Source organism: Psammomys obesus, unplaced genomic scaffold (assembly GCF_907164565.1).
Source record: "Psammomys obesus unplaced genomic scaffold, mPsaObe1.curated_primary_1811, whole genome shotgun sequence".
NCBI classification, from domain to species: Eukaryota; Metazoa; Chordata; class Mammalia; order Rodentia; family Muridae; genus Psammomys; species Psammomys obesus.
In genome coordinates this window covers 215,496-224,980 of record NW_026594240.1, presented here as the reverse complement: position 1 = coordinate 224,980, position 9,485 = coordinate 215,496, and the positions used below count along the sequence as shown (strand labels likewise).

The window sequence follows — 9,485 nt, the reverse complement described above, 5'->3', positions numbered from 1 at the left end:
GCCTTGGCTTACCACAGGGCTCTGGGACAAACCCCACAAAACAGAGCCCCATTGAGAGCAGGCCGTCAGGGCTGGGTAGGAGGGGACACTGGTGGTGAGGGTGCTGTGGGAGCCCTGTCATCCTGTTCCAAGTGAGGAGCGCTCACGGGTGGGGTGGGGTGGGGGTGGGGAGGGGTGGGGGTGGGGAGGGGTGGGGGATGGCTGGGCGAGGCCCTCCCACATCCTGGGGGAGAGGGGTTCTTCCCAGGGCCACTGGGCCCCTCCCTCTCACCTGTGGTAATCACAGCAGGAGTGTGGAACCCAGGGCCAGCCCAGTTGGGAAAGGATAAAAAGGCCGTGGCTGGGGCAGCGGCTCACTGAGCTTGCTCCCTCCTGCTCTCTGTGGCTCCCTCTCTTGCGACAGTCATGCGGTCCTCCTTGTCCAGGAAGACCTTCTCCACCAAAGGAGGCTTCAGCTCCAACTCAGCCAGCGGAGGGGGCGGGAGTCGGATGCGAACCAGCTACAGCTCCGTGACCATGTCCAGGGGCAGCGGCAGTGGTGGGGTCCGCTCTGGCCCCAGTTCCGGGGGCTTTGGCAGCTGGAGCCTCTATAACTTGGGAGGCAAGAGCGTCTCTGTCAGCGTGGCTGGTGGGGCGTCCTCCGGCCGGGCACTAGGAGGCTTTGGCAGTGGAGCCTACGTGGGCCTAGGGGCTGGCAGGCAGACATTTGGGCCTGTCTGCCCCCCGGGGGGCATCCAGGAAGTCACTGTCAACCAGAGCCTGCTGACACCTCTCAACGTGGAGATAGACCCCGAGATCCACAGGGTGCGCACCCAGGAGCGCGAACAGATCAAGACCCTCAACAACAAGTTCGCCTCCTTCATCGACAAGGTGGGCGGGGCTAAGCCGAGGCACGCGGGGTGGGGCGCGGGGAGTGGATGGGGGCGGGAAGGTGGTGAGGGGTGGGAAGGGATGGGGGTGTGTGGTCTGGGCAAACGCAGTTTCTGCCATGTGCACTGGCCAAGTGGGGTGGGGTGACCGTGGTCTCTGCCTGCCCCGTGGCTGGGGTTTCTTTTGTGCGTCCTTGGGCGTGAGCAGCCCAGCCCATCTGACTGTGTTGGGGCCCCTGGGGTGTCGCTCACACCGTTAAGCGGCAGCCTTACTTCATTTTTCAAACGTGTGTGGTACTGAGTGTTCCTGTTAGGGAGGTGGCCTTTAATGACTTGGCATTTTATAGCTGTGGGCAACCATTCATGGCTTAGGAATCCTCCAGCTTTTCCGGGGCTGGAGCCTTGGAACCTGTGTGTCCTCTCAAGCTGGGAAGCCTCAGGGTCAGAAGCAGTCAGAACATGGCGGACACCCTCATTGCCTCTCCTCTGGCTCCCTGTCCCAGCCAAGAAGTTCAGTCTGGGATGGGCAGTGAGGAGGCCGGCGACCACTGAATTTGGATATTACATTCTGGGGGTGTCCGGGTCCTTGTCTCCCCGGGTGAGTGGGATGGCTGCGGTGCCACCGCCTAGCATTTCTTGCTGCGTCTGTCAGCGGGTCAGGCTGAGGGGTAACTCCTTGGGTCCCTGATTGGGTGTCTTAACACAGGGGCCCACCCCTTTTCTCACAGGCCACGCTGGGGGTTCCAAGGGGAGTCAGGGCTGGACACTGTGCCCACTCTTAGACAGGAAAACGAGGCTTAGCGCGGCCTGTGGCCTTCCCAGGGTCACATGGTACGGGAAGGCAGAGGTATAACTGGGAAGTAGGGCTCCAACGTGCACCTGCCACGGACTGGGCCTGCGGGGCAGCGGAGGTGGGGCCTGGAGGACCCGGTGACACAGGGCCAGGCAGACTGGGCCCTGAGCTTCTCACCTCTCCCCCGGTGACTTTTAGTTCTTACTGAGCTGCCGTGTGGGCGCTGGAAATTGAACCTGGATCCTCTGGAAGAGCAGCCAGTGCTCTCAACTACTATTCGTCCATCTCCCCAGCCCTGTCTCTCTGACACCATTGATTTACTTACTTACTTTATTTTATTTACATACACGTGTATATCTGTGTGAGGGCTAGATCCTCTGGAGCTGGAGTTACAGACAGATGTGAGCTGCCATGTGGGTGCTGGGGATTGAACCACATATATGTTTTTAGAAGCAGGGTGTCTGTGTGTAGCCCTGGCTGTCTTGGAACTTGCTCTGCTTTGTAGGCCAGGCTGGCCTTGAACTCAGATCTACCTGCCTCTGCCTCCTGAGTGCTGGGCCTAAAGGCATGTGCCACCGCCGACAGACCTCTCTGCTAGCTGTAACAGCTGGCTTTGATGCAGGATGGCTCTCATAAGCACCGGCCTCTCGCAGCTTTACTCAGGACGCGTGGGAAAGCGAGGCAGGGAACACAGTGAGCAGGTCAGGTGACCAGCGCACACAGCACGAGTGCTGGGACCGCCCTCTGAGCAGACTCCCTCCCAGTGAGAGGTGAGAGACGCTACATCCCCTGAGCGATGCTGGACGCCGCTCCCCAGGTGATGTCCACCTATCCTTCCCCCTCCAGGTGCGCTTCCTGGAGCAGCAGAACAAGGTGCTGGAGACCAAGTGGGCGCTGCTGCAGGAGCAGAGCCAGAATACAGGGGTCAGCAGGAGCTTGGAGCCTTTCTTTGAGAATTACCTGAGCACCCTGAGGAGACAGCTGGAAGCCAAGCAGAGCGAGCAGGGGCGGCTGGATATGGAGCTGAGGAGCGTGCAGGATACTCTGGAGGACTTCAAGAACAAGTGAGGGACAGGCTACCATAAGGGACAGAAATGACACTGTGGAAAAGACCGCCCAGGCAGAGCTACCCGCTACTCGTCTTGTCACTGTATCCACACATATTTTCACTAGGTCTAAGTGAGGTACATCCCCCCTGTGGACCTCTAGAACTGACTCGGGAACTAGAGGCCTGGGGCAGCCAGGAGCAGGCTCGTCATTATTGTTGCGGCTCCTTTGATAAGTTGTAGGTTTGATAAGTTGTGAGCATGCTCGAGGTCATACAAACGACAACGCTATGTCTCTTCAGATAAATGTCTGAGGTACGGGGACATGTATCTCAACTATTCTCAGGCGTTCTAAATTTCTTTCTTGAGAAATAGCAACGTCGGTTGTTCTTACGTCTGTGCCACAAATTCCTTCTAGCCTCACATGATCTTAATTCAAATGCCAGCAAGTATATCTATACAGTTTATTTGCCTAGCTTGGCCCGACACGACTTACACAAAATGCCAAAATGACACATAAAATGTTCACGGTAGTAATTCCTCATGGACTACATAGTTTGGAATTTTCAACTGCTCCATAGATGTCATAAATTTAGAGAAATGAGCATTTGAATGGAGATTCAAGTGACCTTCCCACGACATGGTTGATGGTACATACTGACATATTGACGATACATGACGAATTTGAGGCCAGCCTGGTTTTTGTAGATGTTCTAGGCTGGCTAGGGTGACATAGTGAGACACTTTAAAAACAACAAACATTAAAGTGTAATTTTGAAATAACTTTTTATAACTTGACACCGGCAATTTCTAAACCCGAGTCTTAGCAGGAGAGGTTGGGGAAAACTGATTGCTTCAGGTGACAGCATGCTGTTGAAAGCAGAGGCAGAGGTTAATCACTGTTGGCACGGCTGTTCAGGCTCTGATCCAAAGCGATGGCCTCCTGCCGTGTCATGATAGTGTGTGAGTTTTGTGCTTCTTTCTTCCGAAAGGGGAAGAAAGTGTTTAAACAATGGCACCCCCCCACCCCGGGCTTCTTCACCGGTTGATTGCATTAAAGTACTGCTTCCCAAAGATGTTTCTGAGTGGTGGTGGAAACCCATCAAGGCTTCCTAGGACCAGGAGAGCTAAAAGGCAGAACTGGCGAGAGCTGGCCCGAGCTGGCCTGAGCCTTCCTTGTCTTACAGGTACGAGGATGAAATCAACAAGCGCACATCCTTGGAGAATGAATTTGTGGTGCTCAAGAAGGTGCGAGGTGGCTAAGCTTCGGGGGGGGGGGTCTCCGGCTGCCAGGGGCCTGGATGGATCTGGAGAGAGCTCTTGGGGTGTGAGCGCTCGGCTTGCTCTGTCTCCTCAGGATGTAGACGCCGCGTACATGGGCAGAATGGATCTGCACGGCAGAGTGGACACACTGAGCCAGGAGATCGAGTTCCTCCAGCACCTCTATGAGATGGTGAGGAGACACGATTAGCTTAACGTTTGTGTTTCACTGGAGAGTCTCCCACGGAGGTGCGAACTCGCCAGCTTACTTAACTGGATGGGCAGGTCGTGGCAGCACAAGCCGTTGATCCTAACTTTTGGAGGCAGGGGCAGGTGGTGCGCTTTGAGGCCAGCCTGGTCTGTGTGCATGTTCTAGGCCAGCCGGGGAGACATAGCAGACACTCTCAGAAATAGTTACTATTGTCTGAGGGCTTCATGTAGCCACGTCTAGTCTCAAGTTTGCTATGTATCTGAGGATGAACTTTTGATCTTCCTGAGATGACTGAGATTACAGGTGATCACAGGTGTGAACCACCGCTCCCGTTTCATGTGGTGCCTGGATAGAGCCCAGGGCCTTGGCTTGCTAGGTAAGCACTCCACGAACTGAGTGACATGCACAGTTCGTCCTGGTTGCGTCTTGGACAACACTTCCGTGTGAGTCATTGACGAAGGCGAAAGGCAACCAAGGTCAAGAACAGAGCCCTGGGGACTGCTCTGGAGACTTTCCAGCATGCCATCATTTCACTGATCAGGTTCCTGTAAAGTGTCCCAGCTACTTTAGATTCGTTCAATCAAGGTGCTTATGCCTGTGGTCCAACACTTGGGAAGCTGAGGCAGGAGGACCGAGAGATCAAGGCCAACTCCCTTCACTCCGATGGGGTTACACAGATGCCTAGCGTTTCCATGGTTGCGTAGGATGCTAACTCATGCTTGCATAACAAACAGACCTCCCTCTCACTCTTGGGATTGCTGGAAAGGTGTGGTCAGCTGGTGTCCACTGTGCGGGCTTTCTCCAAGTCTGTCTTGGGTTCCTATCTCCTCTCTTTCCGGTTTGAAGACTGTTTGAAGACTCTCCAAGGCAGAGGGTGCGGTAGTTGAGTTGTCGGCTTCTAGGTCTTCTGCAGGTATCAGCCTAGTATTGCTTCCTTCGTTCCCTGCTCTGCTGGGCTTCTGCTCCCTTCCGTCTGGTTAGCCTGGTGGAACTCACCCCGAAGGACTCTGGGTGTTCCGTGTTTCTCTTTGCTGGGAGTCACTGGTGGTCCCTGGTGGTCTCTCAGGAGTTCGGGCTTCCGTATCTGCCCTTAGGCTCCACTGTCCGGTCTCAGTGCTTCAGGTCAGGCTTTGCTCCATCCAAAGCATAGGGCTGGCTCTCCCAGCATCCCTTTCTTCTGCTTTACCTCGTTCACTTAACAAGCATTTACAGGGCTCCTCCCACATAACAATTAAGACAGTGTTCCTGCCCTTGGGGCTGGTTCTTAAGTAAGGAAAGCCCTGTTGGGACCGGTGCCTAGGCACACAGGGAGGCCGTGGCGGGGGCCCTTCCGGAGGGCAGGAGCGGAGGGCGTCTGAGGAGACAGCATTTGCAATGGATCTTAAGGGAGAGCTGGACTTCGGAAGTGGGCACAGTGAGGGCCCAGTGGGGCAGGGTCTTGGCATCAAACTGCACAGCGTCTGGGGTGGCGGGAAGCTGGCAAGTTGGGCATTGAGAAGGTGAGAGAATTAGGTGAAGGTGAAGAAAGGGAAGGAAGCTATGGACCATGCTGGGGGATTACTTCCTGTCAAAGGCTTCCTCATCCATCAGAGTCCCCTTTAGGGCAAGAGGAGGGCCAGACCAGTGGTTCTCTGACCAGTCATGGTGGCCAACGCGGCACTCGGGATTCACTTCCACACTCTGGTTTTGGCCATCACCTCTGGATGATGACCTTAAATCCTTGTTCCCCAACTTCCACCACTCCCCTTTCTCATGCTTTCAGTGATCCACTTCTCCCCACCCTCGCGCTTAGGACGTAGCCAGCATCCCATGGTCCCAGGTATGGCTCCATCGCTGGCTCTACCTCTTCCTTGGCTCTTTTTGGTCTGAGTCGTTTCAGGTTCTGAGGTCAGGCTCTCAAAGGTTTAGAAAGGGCTCTCCTTACTGCTTTCTGATTTGGGACAGGTGGCTTAATCTCTTTGTGGAAATGGAAAAAAAAAGTTTTCCTGAATCCTGACTCATCATGCTTGCTGAGTGGCCACACTGGTGCCTGAACCACAGTAGCTACTCAGGAAATGAAGGGTGTTGCTGTCGCTCTATCCACCATAGCCCCCCACCCTGGGCTATGTGGGTGAGAGAATTGCTAGGCATAGAGAGAGCATGGAAGGAATTTTTGTATTTCTTTTTCAAGACAGAGACTCATACTGAACTCCAGACTGCTCTGAAACTTACTAGGTAGCCCAGGCTGGTCTCACATTTCAGCACTCAGACTACACTGAGTACAAGCAGGAGCGTGGCAGGTGTTGTGTTTGGAGAGTCTCTGAGGAGGTGACTTGGCAGCTGGGGCTGAGGGCAGTCTGGTAGCAGCTCGGGGAGCCAGGGGATGACAAAGGCTGAGCCCTCCGGGAGCCAGGGTCCTTGTGACCCAGCGAGCGGTCACAGACCCTTAATGTCCTATTTCCTTCACATCAGCTTCTGGTCACCAACGCATCTTTTAAGAAGGTGGTGACCCTAGAAACAGGAGGAGGGCTTGGGGACATTGCAGCCTGGTGCAGTGATTGTCGGAGGCCGCCGCGCCGGGCTCTGTCACTGTCTGGTTCCAGCATTTCCCCCTTTCCTCTTATACCTGGCACTCTGGTATGGAGTCTCTGTCCTTCCAAGCCTCTCTCCTCCCTTGTGTCGTCAGAGTCGCTATGGATGGTAAAGCAAATGGGCTGCTCTGAGCATGCCACCTGCCCTGTGGGCACAGAGGTCGCCTCCAGGTCGGGAGGGGGAGGGAAGGGGTGACTGCCTGTCTTCCGGGGGAATGTGAGGATCACAGAACCCAGTGACTGCTAGCATAGAGCCAGGGCAGCACAGGGCAGGAAGGCCCCCCCTCCTCGTCTACATGAGGGTCCTATTCCCCATCCCTTGCTTCCGCCCAAGGCGTAGGGCAGGGCTCTGGTGGCAGCTGCCCCTGTTTCCCCAGGAGCTGAGCCAAGTGCAGGTAAACGTGTCTGACACCAACGTGGTCCTGTCCATGGACAACAACCGCAGCCTGGACCTGGACAGCATCATCGCTGAGGTCAAGGCGCAGTACGAGCTGATCGCCCAGAGAAGCCGGGCTGAGGCTGAGTCCTGGTACCAGACCAAGGTGAGCAATGACAGGCTGGGGTGTGTGGGCGGGCAGGGTGGACCTCCCTCTCTGGAGAGGCCTGGCCCGCTGTGCCCTCAGGGCCCTGGGACAGGGGCTTCCAGCAGAGGGTGGGCTCTGAGGCCAACAGCCGTCCAGCACGTCAGGGCTCTTGATATTCACTGACACATTTTCAAACTCCAGTACGAAGAGCTGCAGGTCACAGCCGGGAAGCACGGGGACAGCCTTCGAGACACCAAAAATGAGATTGCGGAACTCACTCGCACCATCCAGAGGCTGCAGGGGGAGGTGGACGCAGCCAAGAAGCAGGTGGGCCTGGGGTCAGCCTGAAGATCAACTACCCACTTCAGGGATGTCAGCGTGGGGGTGGGGCAGAGGGTTCTAGGACGGGAGTCTAAGCAGGTACGGCCACACCACGAGGCTCCTACAGACAGAACAAGGCAGGAGCCTGGCCGGAAAGTCGTATTCACCTTACTACTCCCAACCCCTCGGGTGGATCTGCAGGGATTGAGATTATATTTCCGTGTTTCCTTGGTGCTTCTATTAAATTCCCTTTCAGTTACAGCGTCTCCTTCTGTTTTCCCCAAATTGGTTGGGTTGGGTGTGGGGCTCCCAGCGTGAGAGCAAAGGGGTGAAGGGGCCAAGCCTGGAAGGTTTTCCCAGCCCCTTTCTCCTGTGGGTAGTGCCAGCAGCTGCAGACAGCCATTGCGGAAGCTGAGCAGCGTGGGGAGATGGCGCTCAAGGACGCGAAGAAGAAGCTTGGAGACCTTGACACAGCCCTGCACCAGGCCAAGGAGGACCTGGCCCGGCTGCTGCGCGACTACCAGGCGCTCATGAACGTCAAGCTGGCCCTGGACGTGGAGATCGCCACCTACCGCAAGCTGCTGGAGAGCGAGGAGAGCCGGTGGGCGCCCCTCTGTGCACCTGGGAGGCCGGAGGCCTGTGGGTGGGACAGAGGGCGGTGGTCACCTAGGGGTGGGACAGAGGGTGGTGGTCGCCTAGGGGTCTCCTCCTCGCTCCTGCCCTTCACCTCCGGGATGTATTGACCATCCAGAACTCTTGGGGTGTCCCGGCTCAGCTGCAAGGCTTGCTTGGCGGGGTCAGGCAGAGGCTCTGTCCTTAGGCACAGAGTGAGGTCAGTTGTCCCTACAGGAGGCAGGGGGAGAGGGGAGGCTTCAACGAGTGGAGTCCCGCAGGACGGCCTGGCTTTTAGGCTTTGCTGGGAGGCCTTGCTTGAGTCCCGGGTTGTCCCAAACTCTTACTACCCATGTCTCTGGGTCTGGTCCTCAGGCCCTGGCACCTAGCGGGGGTGTGGGGGTGAAGGCAGAGGGAGGCAATGCTTTCACATGGGTTTCCAGACTGCTGACCTCTCCGGGCCTTTGTTTCCCCTAGGATGTCTGGAGAGTGTCCCAGCGCAGTGAGCATCTGTAAGTATCTGTTCCGCCCCGCCCCGCTCCTCCCTCACCTCCGGTCCTCTAGCCCTTCGATGTTCCCGGGCTCCCCCGTGGCCCCTTCCTGGCTGGACGCTCTACTAAGCCGGAGCCTTTGCTTTGCAGCGGTGACCGGCAACTCTACCTCGGTGTGCGCAGGCGGCGCGGCTGGCTTCTCGAGCGGCCTCTCTCTGGGAGGGGCTGGCGGGGCCAGCAAGGGAGGGTTCAGTGCCAGCGTGAGCTACGGCGCTGCCAAGGGCGGGCAGGTCGCCGGGGGAACCTCCATCCTGCGGAAGATCACCACGGTCAAGAGCTCTAGCCGGAGATACTAGCAGCCGGTCCCCCGCCGACCACGCCTTCTCAGGAGCACAGAGGCGGAGAATCGTGGTGCACACTTTACATATGTTTTACATTTGGGGAAAGGGTCAGATTTCCGCAGCTTTTCTCTGTGGTTCTGCAGTGGAATGGGAGGGAGGTTAGGGCCGCCAGTTGGTTGACTTGGGGGTGAGCTGACCGTTTAGAGGAGGTAGGCTGTCCCTTTCTGCTCTCACCTCAGCAGATCCGAGCTGAGTTCAGGGCAAGGGGGAGGAGGAGACCCCGGGCTGCAGTGAGGCCGCCAGACCTCCAACCTCCTCAGCCAGGTCTCCTCATGGCCTAGCCCCCGCCTGTGCCTGTGATGTCTCTCAATAAACAGCAACTACAGCAAACTGCTCGTGGCTCCAGTCTGTCTCCCTGGGGACCGTGGATGTGCAGTTCTGGCGGCA

General features: G+C 56.8%; 1 protein-coding gene across 1 annotated transcript; it reads left to right on the top strand.

The window, feature by feature from the left end:
• Positions 1-405: 405 nt before the first annotated feature.
• On the top strand, positions 406-9,053 carry Krt79 (keratin 79). Its single transcript, XM_055618233.1, has 9 exons — positions 406-870; positions 2,509-2,726; positions 3,896-3,956; positions 4,066-4,161; positions 7,127-7,291; positions 7,475-7,600; positions 7,975-8,195; positions 8,684-8,718; positions 8,848-9,053. Exons 1-9 carry the CDS (start codon positions 406-408, stop codon positions 9,051-9,053), a joined length of 1,593 nt encoding a protein of 530 aa, XP_055474208.1.
• Positions 9,054-9,485: the final 432 nt, after the last annotated feature.

Bases quoted from the DNA above. Each gene is read 5' to 3' on its own strand.
- Krt79 (XM_055618233.1), top strand. From the start codon at position 406: ATGCGGTCCTCCTTGTCCAGGAAGACCTTCTCCACCAAAGGAGGCTTC. The intron at 871-2,508 runs GTGGGCGGGGCT...TTCCCCCTCCAG, and splicing joins TCGCCTCCTTCATCGACAAG to GTGCGCTTCCTGGAGCAGCA. The intron at 8,719-8,847 runs GTAAGTATCTGT...TTTGCTTTGCAG, and splicing joins TCCCAGCGCAGTGAGCATCT to CGGTGACCGGCAACTCTACC.